Below are 20,230 nucleotides of genomic sequence, written 5' to 3' on the forward strand. Positions count from 1 at the left end.
TTATTAATGAATTCAACCAAATCTCTGCCAGTCGGAATAGGACTTGCGCCGAATGAGTCCCTGCTCACTGAAAACTCTCTTCAGATGTCCCTCACTTATACAAAAACCATGTCTGCTGTCAAGCACTGATTTGATGTGTTTATACTCAAGCCCAAGCTCGAAATAAAAATCTGTATATCTACCCCATGGGTGTGTGTCCTCCATTACTGTGATTATGTCATTATGTTCTGATTCTGATTCGGATAAAGTTTCTCGGGATCTCGAGAAAAAAAAAAGTCGGGATCTCGAGAAAGTAAGTTGGGATTTCTATTTTTTTTTCTCTATATATATATACATCTATATATATGCTCCGTATATACTGTATATAGGGCTCAGTATAAAACCTCTGAAGCCTCTTGCCTAAAATAAAAAAATAGATAAATAGGAAACTATAATCCCTTTCACAAAGAGAAAACAAATCTGGCAATTTAAGACATTTATTTACCTTTTTGGCACTCAATATTGTAACAGCACAATTATCTTCTTTCCATTCTGAATGTAGTTATAATATGAAACAGTTGTTATTGTCGTTTATTTATTTAAATGGACAATACGCATCATAAAATATGTCAGAGTTAGCCATAAAGGCTAGTTTATATCTGTTGTACCTCAAGGTAAAATCCATATAAATACAATATGACATTGTAAAAAATCTACAAGCTTTTACCCGTTAATAATAATAATAATAATAATAATAATAATAATAATAATAACAATAATAATAATAATACCTTATGGCCCAAAAGTTCACCACAATACAAACAATACATAAAAAAACCAAAAATATAAATAAGAATCAAGAACATGAGCCACACTTTTAAGTTAGTAGAAAATGATTGAAAACACTAAGACGTTCACTAAAATGAGTTCTGACCAAATGTACTGTTCAAACGCCTTTAGTACCACTTTATAATACAACTCCTCTTATAGTTATGTTATTCATTAATCTTAGACACTTTGTAAATCATTAATAGCTGGTTATTATGCATTAATTAAGAGTGAAGACACAAAATCTACCAGTTTCTTGCCAAGTAGAAATTGGCAAGAAACTGCCCATAAACCCATATGATAGGTTTATGGGTTATAAAAACATGTTCTTTACATTTTTTCCATGAAATCACCCATATTTTATCTGGAGTTGTTATAGTAAACATTTCAGACTACCTTGAAGCACAATAAGCATTTGTAGACTTAGTTTTTAGCATACAGTTTCCTTCTTATCCTGAATAAAGCCATAATAAACAGTTATTAATTGTATTTATAGATTAATGGATAACATATTGTTAAGTGGTACTGTGCCTTTTCATAAAGCATTATCTATCTGAGCAATGTTTTAACTAACTTTTCCAAAACATCAAGGTTCCAGTAAATAAAACAGATGTTTTAATGTTCAAATCTATTTGCCGCTGTGGGAGTGACAAAGATTTGGGTCCAGGTTTACCCATAAGGCAATGAGATTTACAGTGTTTAGGAAACACAGTAACAGTGGCACTGTGCACTTCCATTTTCCCTCCCATTGTTTTCGCTTCCTGGCATTCACTTGTTCCTGCTGATGTAAAGTCAGGAGCTTGAAGTCAAAGGGAAGCTGACACCAGAGGAAAACGGAGGCGAATCTCTGTTCCTTTCCTCCCTCTTTGTCCTCAATCATGCGGTCGCCCGCGTTCTAGATTTCCCTTAACCTCTCTGCAGAGAAAAAGAGCATGAGGGACAAACTGATGACATGGTGAGGTGAGTCAGCAGAGCTCGGAGGATAAGCAGAGGAACTCACCCTGACAGGGAAAACAGCATCTTCCTGCGTCAAAGCTACCCTGGTCATGTGTTCAGACATCACAAGTAACACTCCTTTGACACAAGCTGAGCCTTGACCTCTGACCAGAAACGTTGAAACAGCAGCACTTTAAATAATCTAGAGGTGTCAAAGTCATTTTCATTTTGACAATATCAAGATCAGAAATTTTCTCTTGGATCGGTTGTGCCAGAATGTATTAATAAAACTCATTAAAGGGGACCGATTATATTTCCTTAAAGACATTAAAATAGGTTTATGGGTTATAAAAACATGTTAATTAATTTTTTAAAATAAAATCATTCTTAGATAATGAGATTTTAGTCTGTTCTGCCTTTTCTGAGCTCCATTCAGAATGAGCTGTTGTTGAGCATCTTGTCACTTTAAATTCAAATGAGCTGCTGATGGCCACAACTCAAAACTCAAAGTTTAACTCGGATGTGAAAATGACTGCAAACTGATGCGCAGCTATACATGTATCTTTGCTAGGCAGGAGTGGAGCCTCCTGCACAACCAACAAGAATGCAGCAAGTGGTTTCTGGATGGTAAGTCAACAACAAAAGACTTATCTTTTCCAGCAGCCATTGTACAGCGCATACAGTGGTAAGACCAGCCAAGCAAATGGGCTGGAGCTTCGCTTTCACTGGGGTTGCTAGGTAACAGGCTGGACTTCGCTGAGGTTCGTAGGTGAGGGGCAGTGCCTGCTTATTTGTGACGTTACATTATTGAGATTTTGAAATGGCTTTAAAAAAAAAAAGATAAAAAACATTAACTTATTGCCAAAACCAGTTCTGTTTTTTTAAAGGGTTTTCGCTGTTTTCAGAAGCAATAGAAACCCAAATTGAAGTACAAAAAGTGCACTTCAATTGCACTTTTTGGCAGTGATACGCCACCTTTAACAAGCCATTAAAAATATTAATAAATAGCTGTCTTTGCATTCTATAAGTACTAAAACTATTTACATTTTTTTTAACATTAACCATTCTCTGTGAAATTTGGTGATTGTTTTTGTAATTTTTTGCAATCAAAAAGATTTTGCGGTGCTAGTTTAAAGATTTTGCAACATTTGCGCTTTGTATGTCATTAAGTGTAACTTTTTGTTACTCAATGAGGACTACAACTTTACACCCAGAAAAGCTGAAGTAAGCTATACTGCCACCTGCAGGCGGGAGTTAGAAGTCACCTAAACTTGATGTTTTTGATCATTTCTGCAGAGAATGTTCATTAAACTCACAAATAAAAACAAAAAACAGAGGGACTAATCAATGTAATTTAGGGTCTGGAGTCCAGAGGGCCACATAAAAATATGTGGTGGGCCAGATTAAAAATCTAAAAGGCAAACAAGCTCTAGCTGCTCATTTAATTCAGTGGTTTCAGACGTCCTCTGTCCCCATCCATATCTGCTGTACTTGGCAGCAAGACAGCATGTGGTACTTGGGTACTTCAGTGAGTCATTGCCTCTGGCTGTCATCACATGCCGGCAGGCAGCAGTGACATCTGCATACCAGATGCCTTGTGTACCCACTGTCTGAAGTGTGCTCAAAGCGCTTGTGGAAAAACACAGCCACGAACACAGCTTGAATAAAAGCAAAAGGCCTGCATACAATTTTTCACTCGACTGAACAGAATGACTGCTTGCGCATTCGTCTATGTTTTAAATACACAGCCAACACTGATGTTTCACCACTGGTTTTAGGGTTAGGCATTACTTTTAGTGCTGCTGCCAGATGTCTCTCAATATCTTTAAGTGCAATTTCCTTCCTTGAAGTTTTATCTAAGGGTTTTTTTTCAGTTTGTGCTCGAAAGGAAACTGCTGCACTTTAACTCCTTCATGAGGACAGATGTGAGTTTTTCACACTCTTTGATTTTTACAAGTAAAACCTAGTTTAAATTCAAATTATCTACTTTACCGAAGAGGAAATAAACATGGGGACACTCTTGGATTTTAGTGCACTTGAAGTATTAAAAGGTATTTGTGAAACCATGCACTTTAAAGAGGTTCCAAGGACATTTGGAAAAGAAAGAGGCCCTCAGCAACACAGGTTCTCCACTATACATTAAAGCTGCAGTACCCTTTTTTCATATTTGTTGAAAATGTCTTTATGTTGTGAAGGTACACTGCAAAAACACAACATCTTACTAAGCAATTTTGGTCTAGTTTCTGGTGCAAATATCTTAGTAAACTTGAAATAAGTTAAACTAACTTAAAAGTAACTTTTCAGTGAGATACAGAGGCTTGTTTTAAGTGAATAATTTCTTAATATTAATGAAAAAACACTAGTTCTATTGGCAGATAAATTAGCTTAAAACATGGGAAAAATGTCTTGTTATATATTTTTGCTAAAAAAGTTACTTGTAAGTTAGTTTCATTTTATTTCAAGAATAGTAAGATATTTTCACTAGAAACTAAATCAGAAATACACAAGCAGATTCTGCAGAGTTAAATCAACTCAATGCCGAGTTTATTTGGTCCTTATCTGAATTGGTGTTAATTTAACTCTTTCAGAGTTATTTTAACAAGAAATGTAGTAATTGTAACACTTGTAATAGTTCTAACTACTCAAACTGTTGTTGAAATAACTCTGTAAGAGTTAAATTAATGTCAATTCTGAAAAGGACCAATTCTGAAACTCTGCAGGATTTGCTGTGTACTTCATAGGTTTTGTGTACCTAGCGGTAGGTTGTTTCTACACCTTTAGTACATTTAGCAGCACGTTCACAAAATTGATTGACAGTGCTAAAACCTTCCTCCTGGCTCTGATAGGTTGATTTTTGTTGGGAGGAGTGCATATCTTCAGACAGTAACAGCAGCTAGTAGAAGGAGGAGGTGGCCGACCTTTTCACAGATTATCTGCCTCATAATATACAGTCCCCCCATGGTGATATTTTAACAAATAAATAAAAAACATGTATTTTTATAAACGTTTTGCACTGCAGCTTTAGCAGTGGATATGAGGTACTTTTCCATGTGTTTAGCTGGTCACACCCAGCTGAAGGTCAATATTAGTCTAATCTGATCAAAAGACATTGTCTCTGTAGCGTTAAGCAAACGTCTTGTGTTTATTTTGTGATGGTGGAACAGAAAAGACTTTTCATGTTGTATCTTCAATGTGGACCATGTAAAACGTTGCTATGGAGAACTGCAACCCAAGATGCCTCCTTTGACTTCTCAACAGTGGACTTTGGATTTGATATTGCTGACTGGAGCCATGGGCCAGTCTGACTTCAGGACATTGTGAAAACATTTATAGATTACAATTAATGTGCATCTAATACATCCACTGGTATGTAGAATTTGCATGCATCAGACTTGAAATATGATAGCAAACCAAATATTCATCACGCCCATATTTCTTTACTATTGTATTGCACACATTGATAGATGGGATTCTGCTGATTATTCAACTTTCTTGTAACCAAATCTCCAGATTTATGAAGATTAATGCATGTCTGCATTATTGAATGGCCTGTTCAAACTTCCCATCTTGAGAAGTTTCTAAGAGAAATGAAGTGTAGAATCAGGAGGTCTTTTATTTCAAAATAAATATTTCTCAGAACTCTGGTCAACTTGTCGCCTGAGCCAGTCTCTATTTCTGTGCCACACTTCGACACATTTCACCAGAGAAGCGCTGCGGTGGCAGCTGCCCTGCTCCTTTTTTACTCAAATATGTGACAGAAAAATCTTTCTGTGTTTTAAAATTGTTTCTCTGACTGCTTGTGACACCCTCAGGTTGTGAAGCCCTGGGCAGGGAGCCACATCGCTTATATCAAACTAAAGGAAAAAAACATGAATGCAAGACTCATAATATGCATGTAATAATTAATTTGAAAGGTATTTATGGAGGATTTAGATAAATATATTAACATTTTTACTTACAGAAAGACATAGGGGTGACAGGCTAATAAAAACACAAATATTTAAGATTATAATATTACATTAGGCCAATAAAAATCATTACAGAAATATAGGCTTCATAAACATTTGTTTAAAACCTGCTTAATGGTTGTTATTTTCCAGTAGTAATTTTAACAAACGGGCCTCATAGGAATGAATATTATACTTCTTGGATGTGACTGTAGATGGGTTTGAAGTTGTCATGCAAAATGATTAACTGCTGTAATTACAGAAAGGGATTAAAGCAACAGAAAACCAACCATTATTTATTTAGAACAATATTTATGAGACGCTGTTAAGCCTCTTATTAGTTTCTAAACTTTCATTGTTTGTGGTGAGAATAAAGGCTTTAATTATCTATTTCAAGCAGAGGGAAGCAATTTGGGCCTTATTGATGTTTCCATGCATGAAGTGATTATGTTTTCACAATGCACCAATCTGAATAGTGTACTGTAATATTCTACATGATTATGACTAAGCATCTATGTATCTGATGTTCTGGATAAATTAAGTGTTTTTAATTGAGCTGGAATTAACTTTTAACCTTTCATGTACAGTCATGGCCAAAAGTTTTGAGAATGACACAAATATTATATTTTCACATGATCTGCTGCCCTCTGGTTTTCATGTGTGTATGTCAGATGTTTTCATCACATACAGAAATACAATTGCAATCATATTATGAGTAACAAAAGCTTTTATTGACAGAATGAGTTAATGCAGCAAGTCAATATGTACAGTGTTGACCCCTCTTCTTCAGGACCTCTGCAATTCTCCCTGGCATGCTCTCAATCAACTTCTGGACCAAATCCTGATAGCAGTCCATTCTTGCACAATCAATGATCGCATTTTGTCAGAATTCCTAGGTTTTTGTTTGTCCACCCGTCTCTCGATGATTGACCACAAGTTTTCAATGGGATTAAGATCTGGGGTGTTTCCAGGCCATGGACCCAAAATCTCTATGTTTTGTTCCCTGAGCCAGTTAGTTATCACCTTTGCTTTATGGCAAGGTGCTCCATCATGCTGGAAAAGGCATTGTTCATCACCAAACTGCTCTGGGACGGTTGGGAGAAGTTGCTCTCGGAGGACATTCTGGTACCATTCTTTATTCATGGCTGTGTTTTTAGGCAGGACTGTAAGAGAGCCGACTCCCTTGGCTGAGAAGCAACCCCACACATGAATGGTTTCAGGATGCTTTACAGTTGGCATGAGACAAGACTGGTGGTAGCGCTCACCTCGTCTTCTCCCAACAAGCTGTTTTCCAGATGTCCCAAACAATCGAAAAGGGGATTCATCAGAGAAAATGACTTTACCCCAGTCCTCAGCAGTCCACTCCCTGTACCTTTTGCAGAATATCAGTCTGTCCCTGATGTTCTTCCTGGAGAGAAGTGGCTTCTTTGCTGCCCTCCTTGAGACCAGGCCTTGCTCCAAGAGTCTCCACCTCACATTGCTTGCAGATGCACTCACACCTGCCTGCTGCCATTCCTGAGCAAGCTTTGCACTGCTGGTAGCCCGATCCCACAGCTAAAACACTTTTAAGAGACGGTCCTGGTGCTTGCTGGTCTTTCTTGGGCACCCTGTAGCCTTTTTGGCAACAATGGAACCTCTCTCCTTGAAGTTCTTGATGATGCGATAGATTGTTGACTGAGGTGCAATCTTTCTAGCTGCGATACTTTTCCCTGTTAGGCCATTTTTGTGCAGTGCAATGATGACTGCATGTGTTTCTTTAGAGATAACCATGGTTCACAGAAGAGAAACAATGATGCCAAGCACCGGCCTCTTTTTAAAGTGTCCACTGGTGTCATTCTTACTTAATTATGACAGACTGATCTCCAGCCCTGTCCTCATCAACACCCACACCTGTGTTAATGGTGCAATCACTGAAACGATGTTAGCTGGTCCTTTTAAGGCAGGGCTGCAATGAAGTTGAAATGTGTTTTGGGGGATAAAGTTCATTTTCTAGGCAAATATTGACTTTGCAATTAATTGCTGTTAAACTGACCACTCTTTATAACATTCTGGAGTACATGCAAATTGCCATTATAAAAAGTGAAGCAGTAGACTTTGTAAATATTAACATTTGAATCATTCTCAAAACTTTTGGCCATGACTGTAGTTATGGATGGTGTATCTCTTGTCTCTGTTTTGGGACCTTAGTTGTTTTGTTGTAAATGTTCGCTCTTCAGGTCATTTTCACTACTTTTAAAGAAGCAGCAGAAGTGGAGCCTCCTGCACAGCCAGGATGCAGCAAGCGGTAAGTCAACAACAGCAGCTATTATGCAGTGCATAAAATGGCTAAACCTGCTGACCAAACTGCTGATCCTCGAACAATGAAATGGGCGGAGCTCTGCCTGGGTTGCTAGGTAACAGGACAGTGCCTATTGTGACTTAATCTCTTACTTTGGATCACATTATTAGATTTTTCTTCTTTTGCTCTTTGCTTTGGTTTGTTATTTTGTTTGTATTCCTGTAAAGCACTTTAAAAGGTAATAAATAAAATTACCTTTACCTCTAAATATAGAGAAGCTTTTGAAATGGCTTGTTTTCTAGACACCAAAGCACATTAATTTATTGCTAGAAAATGTCTGGATGTTTTTTTTATTTTATTTTATATATTTTTTGGTGCTTAGATTGTTTCTAGAAGCACAAATAAAAATGTGTAAAAAGTGAATTTTCCATAAACAGGTCCTCTTTAAAGTCCATGCATGTAGATTTTAATTGGGGGACTTCTAATGGCGGCTGATTTGAATGGATTTTATTCAGTAGTATCTGAATAAAATCCATTTTACATCAAGTTATAGCAACGTAAACTGCAAACTCACACATTTATGTCTGCATTTTGATAATTAAAAAAAAAACAACTATCAAAATCTTTGAGTTTCGGGGTTCAAATTCAGCAGTCAACTGCTCCCATGTGTACTGCGGGATATAACGTATCTGAAATGTCGTTAGTGAATTTATTTTTGGGACATTGCAAGCTGTCCTGGCGTGGATCTTGGTATAGTTAGGGTGTCTGTTTCACTGTTCCTGCTGGTCAGCTTCTTGGACTGAAACATTATGGGCTGAGCCCAATAAATTAACTCCTACAAAGTGAATAAAATTCCACCAAGTTAAGGTCGATTAGATCACTCATCCGATACGTGAGGAGTTACGCAAAGGAAACGCGTTTTATCCAAGAAATTAAACGCGCTGACGGAGTTTTTAGGATGTCCGGAGAGTACCCCCCCCCCCCCCTCTCTTCCCGGCCTGAATGGAACATCCTGAAAATGGTTTGAGCTTTTCTGACTGAAGGAGTTTGAACTGACAACATCGCGGGGGGTAAGTTCACTCTTTCCCCGCTGTAGTGGCCGTGGGAAGACCGGGAGCCGAGCTGACACGGTCCAGCACGCTTTCTTATGCCTTTCTAAAGTTTTTCCACCATTGCTTCCTCACCCGGAGGAAATGATTGTTTTGGAGAGACGCGCCTGAAGTTTTGGGATTTTTTTTTTTTTTTTTTTTATGGGAATGCTTCCCCAGTCTGCTGTTAAAGGTAGGTCCATCCACTTGGATCTCAAAACTGCTTTACTGGCTGTTATTAAACTCTAAACTGTAAGAAAGAAAAAGAAAAATATGGAGCGGAGTAATAAAATGTCTAGTGGATACGACTGCAGGACTTTTTGAATCTTTGTTTTGTTAATTTGCTTACATATAAATTAGAAATGCATGACAAAGTCTATATGTTCTCAGTAAGTAAAAACTGTTAATCTGACAAGTTTGACAATAATTAAAAGCGGTTGTACAAAATTTTGTTAACTTCCTTTTAAATTGTTAATTGTATTTTTAAATATAATGGCGATTATATAGTGTTTTTTATTAATATTTTGTAACTTTGTAATACTTTAAATTGAGTACAAGTAATGCAGTTTCTTTTATACACAAAGTTGAAAAAGTATTTTATCCCCACAAAACCTAATAACTGGCTGTTCCAACCTTAGCAGCAAGTGTTTACAATATCTGGCATTGAGTATTGAGAAATTTTAATTCATCTATTTAAATTTATTCTGATTGGAGAGTTTTGTGGTTAGGGTTATTCCACTGCAGACTTGAACTAGGTCAGTCTAAATTCTTGTTTTTGTTTTTTTTCATGTTTAACCGAGTTTGACTTGTTGCTGCGTTATGGATCGTTGACCTGCCTCAGTGCCGCTGTCCTGCCAGTTTTAGATGAGTGTCTGCTCCAACACAGATGATTGAAATGGTCCAACTACCTCCTCATAGTTTGAGCTTAAGGTTATGAGCGAATGGTCCAACATTCTCCTTCTACTGGAGAATCTGGGTTGGCATTTATGTTGTCATTTATCACAAAAACTTCCTTAAAATGATAAGAATTTTGATTTATTGTTGTCTTGATCAATTTTGGTTAATTAAAGAAAAACAAAACTTAAAGTATTAGAAATGTTATTTTCACTATTTTCTTCACTGTTTCATGAATGCATCAATTGATGTCAGTAAGTTAAAAAAATACAGTTAAATCTGGTTACTGTTGTCGGTTTACTGATGTTGATCAGTCTTCCTGAAGTAAGTGGCATCCTGACGAAGCTTGTTTCAAATGGGAATTCAAGAGCAGTATTTATGTTTGTGGCGCCATGAAGTCAAAGCCATATAGTTACCTAAAAAAAGAAGAAGTAAATAGTTTTTAATCATAACTTTTATGATTAAAAACTATCATAAAAGTTTTTAATCATAAAAACTTTATGATCTGTGGGGGTTCTACCTGTTCCCAGACTGCTATTATAATAGAATAGAACCACAAAATATCTTGATAAAACTCCATATGGAGAGAAAACTTCGTAGTACTAAAAATCATTGATAATCACACAACCACCATGTTTGTTTGTTATTCCCTTAAGAGTTTGTATTTGGGTTATTTAACCCTTTCCATGCTGATATACGTCAACGATTTTGTCTTTTGTCCTTGAATTTTTTTTAGATCAGGTCAGGTCATGATGTGTTGCTGTTTGACAACTTTTAGCCTCTTGTTGTCAAATAGGTTCTATTTAAAGCACTTTGTATTGCCTTGTTGCTGAAAATGTGCAATATAAATAAAATAAAATTACCTTTACCTTTTAAGTGGTAGAGGGTAGTTACTTTTACCAGATAGGGTCAGGTTGGCTTAAACGGATTTTTTGCCTCTCATTAAATTAAATTGTCATCTGAAAACATTTTTTTTTCATCTATTCTGGTTAGTTCTGTTTGATATTGAAGCTTTGTTTGATTATTTGAAACCAGCATTCGGGGAAATGTAGACAGAAGAAACACTTTAACCGCTCAACCTCTCACAGCAAAGTTAGTGGCTTCAACTAACTAAAACATGCAGGGCAGGGGGGCGGTGAGGACCAGGGTTGAGAAACACTGTTGTAGAACATGGTCAAGCAGTTCAGGTTTTGTCCTAATTGAAACAAACAGCGAAAGAATTTCTAAACCTAAATTTTCCTGTCTACATTGTAGGGCCGAGAAGGACACTCGAGATACATCTGAAGACATGCTGTATCGGACTCTTTGTGACTGGAGATTACCGCTCCTGATTGTTCTGCTCGGGGACGGCGTCTGCGCTTTGGAAGTGAAACCTACAAGATGGCCCCTGTTCTCCCAGAAGCCCCTTCTCCTCGCCTGGAATGTCCCGACTCAGGAATGTGGCCCCTGGCACAGCATTTCTTTCCAGCTGGACCAGTTCCAGATTGTGGCCACACCAAATGAGGGCTTCGTCAGGCAGAACTTGACCATGTTCTACAAGGACCGTTTGGGCTTGTACCCCTACTTTGAGGAGGATGAGACGCCGGTGCGCGGGGGGCTGCCACAGATCGCCAGTCTCTCGCAGCACCTCAGCGAAATGCAGAAAGGTGTTGATAAGTACATACCAAACCGGGACGCTGTAGGTTTAGCGGTTATTGACTGGGAAGAGTGGCGGCCTCTTTGGATACGAAACTGGGGACCCAAAGACATCTACCGCAAACATTCCCGTGAACTGGTGCGCCAGAAGAACCCAACTTGGGCCGAAGAACAGGTGGGGAAAGTGGCCCAGCTGGAGTTTGAGATGTCTGCCAAGAAGTTCATGCTGGACACGATACGCCACGCCAAACACCTGCGACCCAACAATCTGTGGGGGTTCTACCTGTTCCCAGATTGCTACAACCACGACTACCTACGCTCCCTGGAGGGTTACACGGGCCGCTGCCCTGACGTGGAGGTGGCCCGCAACGAGCAGCTGAAGTGGCTGTGGACAGAGAGCACGGCGCTCTTCCCCTCCGTCTACATGGGCAAAGTGCTGCGCTCCTCTTCCCCAGGACGGCAGTTTGTGCGGAACCGTGTGAAGGAAGGGATGCGTTTGGCTTCATCCGGCGACGAGGTGGCACGTCCTGTCTTTGTGTACACCCAGCCCACCTACGCCAACTCCCTGGAACAGCTGACAGAGGTGACACGCCGCCTTCTTTAGCCTCTCCTGCTGATACGTTTAAATTATCATTCAGAAACACTCATATCCTGTTTTACACTTGCCTTTAAGTGACTGTGTGGAAAGTTAATATAATGCACTTGTGTCCTCCCTCAAGCAAACAAATCTCAATCACAGAGGAGCGCTAGCTCACAACCCCCCTCCCATGCTGAGTGAAGCTACAGCTCTTCAGTTTTCCTTATCGGCAGGCGCAGTCCTTTCCTGTTTTGGTAGCAGTCAGACGTCCCTAATACCTTTTAATTTGTGTGGAGCTAGCAGGAAGGGTGTTGGTTACATTGAAGATCTGTCTAATCACCCATAAAAATAGAAAGGGGGAAAAAATAAAAGCTTGTTTCTTTTTTTTTTCTTCCTTGTTTCCTTTTTTTTTCTTTAAGTTTCAATTTCTGTTGACCTGTGAATTTCAAGAGCTGAATCCTCTTTTCTAGTTTGACCTGGTGTCCACCATCGGGGAGAGTGTCGCTCTGGGAGCTGCAGGAATCATCCTGTGGGGAGATGCAACACATGGAAAAAACAAAGTAAGCACAAACTGACTCACGCTTCACAGGTTGTCTGGTCCACTTTTTTCACCTCCTATACCGATCCAATACAGAAAAACAGAGCTTTAAAGGTTTCTTTTTTAAGACATAAACATACTGAATTACAGATTCATTTGGTAACTCTGCACTACTACAGCCAGGGGTGGAAATTAGCACCCGCCACTGGCCAAATGCGGGTAAAAGCGGGTTGACAATTTGAACAGACAAAAAAAAAAAAAAAGTAGCTTTCAGTTTGAACTTCTGTCCAGGGGAGAGCTGACCGTCTGGCGGGCCTACGCTGTCATGATTTAACAAAAAAAAGTATATTAAAATTTTTGTCGACCGCGGCAGCACATTGGTTGATTTTATTGACGAACATGGGGCTTATCCAATGAAATCTCTCGGTTCTCCTTGCCCCTCCCCTCTAAAGTTATAAATTGTCATTAGCTTCTAACCGGAGTCCGAGAAAAGTGAGAGGATATGAGATGGGGCGGGTCAGAAAAACTACGACAAAAGCTAAAAAAGCACACAAGCCAATTCAGAAAAATGATATGTTTGAAATATATGAAATATATGATATGTTTACCACACAAACTTTGACGGCAGATTCAGTAGCGGAGATGGAGAGAGAATTAGCGATCCAGGGGCTTTATTGTCGTCGGAGGATGATGATTATGAGAGACCAGGGACAGATTGAGGAAGAGTTCAGATTAGCTGCTGCTGCCCGGTAAAAATGACCACGTTCTGAGATATTTTAGTAATAATTGTGAATTTCAATAGAAACGTTATAAGTAAGGGAAAACAAATAAAACAGTTATTGATACCATTTAACAATATTTTATAAATGACGAGCCACATCTTTAATAAAAACTATCAGGGGGAGGTTTATCCAAAATGTGGAAATGTTCAATATATGATTACAAGAATGTTAGGATTATGTAGTTAAAGTTTGCTGTAGTAATTACTTCAAATGAACTTATTGCTCTACAACCCTGTTAAGGTGTCGGTGCTTTATGTTAAATTATTATGTATGTGTATGGTAAACTTATTGTCAGTAAATCAGTAAGAATAAATCATATATTTTGTATAATTTGCTTGTACTGGTGGGGTTTGTAATCAGAAGAGAAAAAAAAAACAGTGGCTGGTGAAATGTCTGAGTGGCTGGTGGAGAAAATGTTTAATTTCCACCCCTGACTACAGCACACTTAAATACACTAATGTCTTCACAAGATTTGTCAAACGTAAAAGCACAATTTTAATTTATTCAGTCAGCGCAATTAAGAGTACAACAGCCAATGCAAATGATTTAATAAAGAAACTGAAACTGATAAAAACAGTAGTTTCAGCAAACCTTTCAAATGGTTCAGAAAGAACAATTAAGGATTATAAATATAATGTAAAATAAACAATAAAGCATAGAATTAGACTGAATAGATCTGCCTTTATGGATTAGGCACATTGTCACTGATGCCTAATCTAGAAATTTTTTTTTTCAACATGGAGGCCGGTACATTTTAATGGGATTTTATATGATAGGCCAACATAAAGCAGGTGGACCAGAAGGGAAATGGATACATAATTTTCTTTGTTTATTTTAAATGTGCAGTATTTTATTCAGTTCTCCTAGTTAACACTTTGTTGAACCACTTTATGCTGTGATCTCAGCTGCAAGCCTTTTGGGGTAAATCTCTATTATCTTTGGACATCTAGAGACCGAGTCTTTTTAAGAGGAGGAAGTGAGTGAGCACAAGCATAATGTAAAAAGGAGAAGAGTAAATGACTGTCTGGTTCTGAAGAACTACATAAAAATAGTCTTAGGTTTTAAATAAGGGCAAAAATTGGACGCGTTTCGGGTGCATGCCGTCATCAGCTTCTCAAACAATGTGTCTATTTAGAGATGAAAGGGAATCTAAGCCAATCAGAGACAGGATGGGCAATCAGTCCATATAAAAGATATCTGTGACTGTGAGAAATGTATAATCAGTCACAAACGGCAGTAATATACTACATTATATAAGATATAAACTTAAAAAATCAAAAGTCAGAGAAAGCAGATCAACACCAGTTCCTCATTAAAGTGGTTTGGGATCCAAAATGCTTAATATTTTTGGCCCATTTTCCTTAGCAGATTAGCTCAATTTTCACCATAATTTTAAGTAGATTTAGTTCTAACCCATTCTAAAAGATAAATATTTATTTACAATTTCATTGTAGCTCCAGCTGCATGTTTAGGTTGTTGTTCTGCTCCAACTCAACGTCAAGTCTTTTGCAGCATCAAACTAGTTTTCTTTAAAAATCTACCTGTTTTTCTACTACATTCCCATAAAATCTGACCAACTCTCCTGTCCTTCTGAAGCATGCCTGCAGCATAATGCTGCCACCACCGTGTTTCACAGAGGGGATGGGGAAATTTGGTGTTTCACATTATGGATTGAAGCACTCTTTGAGATGTCCGAAGCTTTAGATTACAGCCTAAACTTTGCGCTGTAGCCTACTTTTAATTTATGGGAAATTAACTAGAAGAGGCAGATGCATGCCGCACTTTTCAGATTTGTATTTTGTAATTATTTTAAAATGTTGTACCACTTGCCGTTCTTGTTATGATGATGGTTGTTCTGTCATTTAAATCAGTGTTTCCCAACCCTGGTCCTCACGGCACACCGTCCTACATGTTTTAGAGGTTTCCCTGCTTTAATGTGCCTAATTCAACTGATTGCAGTTCAGCAAACGCCTGTTAATCAGTCATTTATTGAAATCAGCTGGACTGAAGCAAGGACCTAAAACATGCAGGGCAGTGAGCCTTAAGGACCAGGGTTGGGAAACACTGACTTAAATCCCCTGAAATATCAAAGTTTTTGGCTGTAATATGAGAAAAAGTGTTGAACAGGTATGATTACTTTTGGCAGGCAGTTTTCATCTGGAGTTGTGATCCTCTGCTGTTCTGTCACATGTGAAGTCATTTGACACTCAGGACCCTGAGTCAGTCACTAATTATACTGTAAGCCACTTGTTCTGCAGATACACAGAAGATGCTTGTCTGAAGGAAAATTAAAGTCTGCTAAAGGTGGAAGGAGGAAACTGTTTAAAATGAAGAAAAACACATGCTGTATAGACTCAAACAAAAGTGTGATTATTTAACGTTTGCATAAGTTTTTCTTCTTATTTTGCTGAGTTGATGGGCTGCTTTTAGCTTCAGAGTGTGTAGACGTCAGTGTGGGACAGTTTGCATGAAAGTGGGATATAAAAACCTTGTGCAAAGTTCAAATCTTTATCTCCTCCCTCCTGTCTGCTTTCTCCCTGTTTGCACATCTGTGCTCACTTGGCAGAACAGAGGTTTGTATGTAAAATCCATCAATCCAGGAGCTTCTTCCATTATTGTGCAAGGCTGTAATTTGGTGCGAGCATGTCTTTGTGCCTTAGAACACATTATTCATAGACACATTATTTACCGATTTGTTCTTGGAGAGAAATGTTGGTACAGGTTGTAAGCAAAATGTCTCTCTACTTTTATGAGAAAACTGAAACAATCATTGGATGTAGCCTAAAATATAATTAAAAGGGAAAGCTTTATTGCTCCCCATACATTTTTGAGTTGTGGGTATGTGTAAAGTAAACCTCTTATTCATGTTTAATAACCTCAAGATAGTAACTCTTCACAGATAACACCAAAAATACTCCAGAAAGCATGTTTTTTTAAAATTAAATATCAGTTTTTCTCACCATAAACTTGTATGAAGGTAGGAGGAACAAACAGCAGAAAATCTGTTTTGTAAAGCATGGACAGGGCCTAAATCAACTCAGACCTCAAAGATTTCTTTGTGAGACTATAACTGATACCTTTAAACAATATCTTTAAAAACCAGCAGTGGCTCATGCTGCCTTCAATTTATCTTCAAAGGTTAAACTGGGATGTAAATTAATCCCAGTTTAACATAGTTTAGTTAAAAAAAAACAGTAGTGAGATTTAATTTTTGTGCTTAGTATTCAAAGACATGGATAAACGGTGACCATGTATTTCTCAGTATTCAATTCAAACCTATCCACAATCCAGTTACCACAACATACAGCTGTGGAAAAAACATCAGCAAGGAGCTTAAAATTACTTTCAAACCAGTTTGGCATTTCTTTTTTTTGTTGTTCTTCCCCATTTTCAACAGTTAAACTTACTTCCGCTAAAGATACTACCAAAATAAGAGCCCAGATTTAGAAAATAAAACACAAGGTACAAATTTTACAGTTAAATAAGCAATTATGAAACAATTATTTAAATGCATTTGGCCATATTATATTTACTCTTACAAGAAGTGGCTTGCAGTTGTGATGTAAAATGTTAACATTTGCTGTAAATATAAATTTTCTTCCTGCCTTTAGACCACCTGCTCTGACCTGAACACGTATCTTCAAGACACACTGAGCCGATACCTCCTCAACGTCTCCACGGCAGCAGAGCTCTGCAGCCAGACCCTGTGCGGTTTCCACGGCCGCTGCCTTCGCAAACATCCGGACAGTGATGTTTACCTTCACCTTAACCCCCTCACACACCGCATCGAGAGGCGAAACGGCAAACTGACGGTCGCCAGCGAGCTGGGAGACCCAGACAAGATGCTTTTTGACATGGACTTTCAGTGCCAGTGCTACAGCGGCTTTCAGGGGAAAGGCTGTGATCACAAAGACCCGCTGCACCAAAGAGGGGCGGCGACTCGAACCAGAACCTCAGCGCTCCAGTGTGTCATCTTCCTGATAACCGTTGTGCTCCTCCTGTGTTAATGTCCAGGACATGCAGTGCTGCTTGAAAGTTTGTGAACCACCCAAATGTGGTCATTGTTTTCTAAAGAAAAATTATAATAATCATGTGAAACGAACATCCAAACCTCAAATTATAAAGCAGACCTTGTAAATAAGGGACACAAAGAAAAAGAGATGCATGTTTTCATTATTTATTCAACAAAAGTTATTTTATCCGTCAAAAACAGAATATCTGCCAAGTGCAAAAGTATGTGAACTTTTTCAGTTAGCATCTTGTGGCATCTCCTTTTGCAGCCATTACTTCTTCTGTAACCACAAACGAGTGTTTCACATCTGCTTTTTGGGATTTTTGTCCACTCCTCCTTGCAGAACTCTGCCAGTTGAGAGAGGTTGGAGGGACATCTGGCATGTACTGCCCGTTTCAGATCTTGCCACAGCATTTCTATGGGATTGAGATCCGGACTTTGACTGGGCCAATCCAGAGTGCGAATCTTCTTTCTCTTATGCCATTCTTTGGTACTTTTGTTGGAATGCTTTGGGTCTTTGTCTTGTTGCATAATCCATTTCTGTCCCAGCTACAACTCATTGACTGATGGCAGGAGATTCTGGTCAAGAATTTGTTGATAGTCCTGGTTGATAGTCAAGGACGTCTCATTTGATTGGTCTGCTTAATTGATTACTCGAGCACTCGCATGTGTTTCACCGGAGTCTTTTACCTAGTTGACTTTACCAGTGCAACTGTGGTTCATTTACGTTTGCAGATACTCTGACTCCATGTGTCGTTTAGTCTGCTTGCAATTCACACATTTCCCTCAAGAGAAGCAAATGGAATCGATGAACATAAACCTGACATTTCATATACAAAAACTGGTAATGAGAAAATAAGAAAATCATGGTAAAAAGAAAAATCTAAGCTACTCAACTAGTTCACAAACTTTCAAGCTGCACTGTATCTGCAAATACACTGCCTTGCAGAAGTATTTATTTTCATTGATTTTCACATTTTTATTGTCCCAGAAACTTGAGTGTGTTTGGTTAATATTTTATATGATAGACCAGCACAAAATGGTGCATAAGATCTGAGAAGGTTCACAGTGGACACGCATCGTGGACACTTCTGGCCTGGGTTTTGGTGCAAATATCTTGAAATACAACAAAACTCTCATGCAAGAGCTTCTTTTAAATTAATAATTCATTGATATTGATGAAAAAGTTTTAATTAATTAATTGTTTAATATTGCCAGAGTAGTACTAGTTCCACTGGTGGACAATTTTTCCATTTTATAAGTGAAATTATTTGCCGCTGGTGATACAACTTTATTGTCGACATCAAGGACTTTTTGTCTTAAAACAAGCTCCTATATCTTGCTGAAAAGATACTTGTACATTAGTTTTGTTTTATTTTAAGCGTACTAAGAAACTACACCAAAAAAAAACAACAGTAAGATTTTGTGTTTTTGCAGTGCATTCATCTTTCAGGAAGGGGAACTCAAGTCTCAATCCTTTTGCAGCATCTAACAGGGTTTCTTTCACCATTTTTTCTAATTTATCTGTCTCTTCCTCTTCTGCCACAAAAGCCAGATTTATGATGTGCATGAGAAGTGAATTAAAAAGTAATGTAACACTTTGTGTTGGTCCATATCGTAAATCCCTGATAAATGCTTTAAAGTTTGCGGTTGTGACAAAATGTGAAACAGAAGATATCAAGGCTTTTGCAAAGCACAGCACACAAAGCACAAAGAGGGATTAGTGAGTAATTTTCTACTGCAAAACTTTCATGACAGAAAGTCAAACTGTATTATAAACAAACGGGATGGAAAAGTGATGTTTGTTTATAAATGATAAGCGTTTTTTTAAACAGCAGAGGGCTCGCTGGAAATGACACTGTTTACATTTTGCTCTCCGTTTCCCCCTGGGTCAGTTTCCCAAGGTGTCAGATTCTTCGTCTCTGTGCAGGATCTGAAGCTTCTGTTGTAAATGTGTTGAATAAAGTGAAGGAACATGTTTCTTGCTGGGTGGTCAGAGTGGGAATAAAGCACTTAAATCAGCTTGGAGCAGTGCATACACACCAGAAAATTCAACCTCCCAAAATGACCACTCTCTGGCGTCGTGTGTTTTTCCACGCATTTCTATTTATTTGAATGTATTGGGTTTTTATTTGTATGTCTGAGTCATGACTACTAATGCCTTTATACAGCTCACAGTGCGTGTGTATTTTTACCTCAGAATCACAAAGCAAGAACTTCATTTGAGGGTAAGTTTGGAAACTGCTATAACTATGCATGCAGAAATACATGCTGTTTTCTTCTGATTTGTCACTACAAATAAAGTGTTTTTTTTTGTGAGCCTGTGCAGTTTCTTGTATAAATCACTGGAAGGATTAATGGCAAGATCTGACTTTGTTATTACAAAGGTACATATTTGTTATCTTTTGCAAATGAAAGCAAAGTTTCAATAGGAAGTCTTTGTGACTTATTCATCAGGACAGTCCGAGCGGAGCGCGCTGCTCCCGGGAGGCAAGCGGCAGCCTCTTACTCCTTCCCTCTGTAATTACAGGGTGTTCTTGGCCAAAAGTTATTTATACTATTTTAATAAGCTGAGCAGAGCTTACATGTGAATTTGGATGTGTAGGAGTTCATTATGGCTTTCTTGATTGTCTCTCAGTACTCTGTGACCTCTCCCGTTATTTCCAGCTCTGTTTATGTGTTTATATTGAACGCAGCAGGAGGGAGAGAACTGCTGGATTCGGTTTGATCTTGCCT

At 38.3% G+C, this 20,230-nt stretch overlaps 1 protein-coding gene across 1 annotated transcript; it reads left to right on the plus strand.

Moving 5' to 3' along the window:
- The first annotated feature begins 5,510 nt into the window (after positions 1-5,510).
- On the plus strand, positions 5,511-19,813 carry hyal2a (hyaluronidase 2a). Its single transcript, XM_008408657.3, has 4 exons — positions 5,511-9,249; positions 11,205-12,168; positions 12,633-12,722; positions 17,094-19,813. Exons 2-4 carry the CDS (start codon positions 11,239-11,241, stop codon positions 17,487-17,489), a joined length of 1,416 nt encoding a protein of 471 aa, XP_008406879.1. The 5' UTR covers positions 5,511-9,249; positions 11,205-11,238; the 3' UTR covers positions 17,490-19,813.
- The last annotated feature ends 417 nt before the right edge of the window (positions 19,814-20,230 follow it).

This window comes from Poecilia reticulata, chromosome 5 (assembly GCF_904066995.2).
Source record: "Poecilia reticulata chromosome 5, P_reticulata-male-v2, whole genome shotgun sequence".
Taxonomy (NCBI): Eukaryota; Metazoa; Chordata; class Actinopteri; order Cyprinodontiformes; family Poeciliidae; genus Poecilia; species Poecilia reticulata.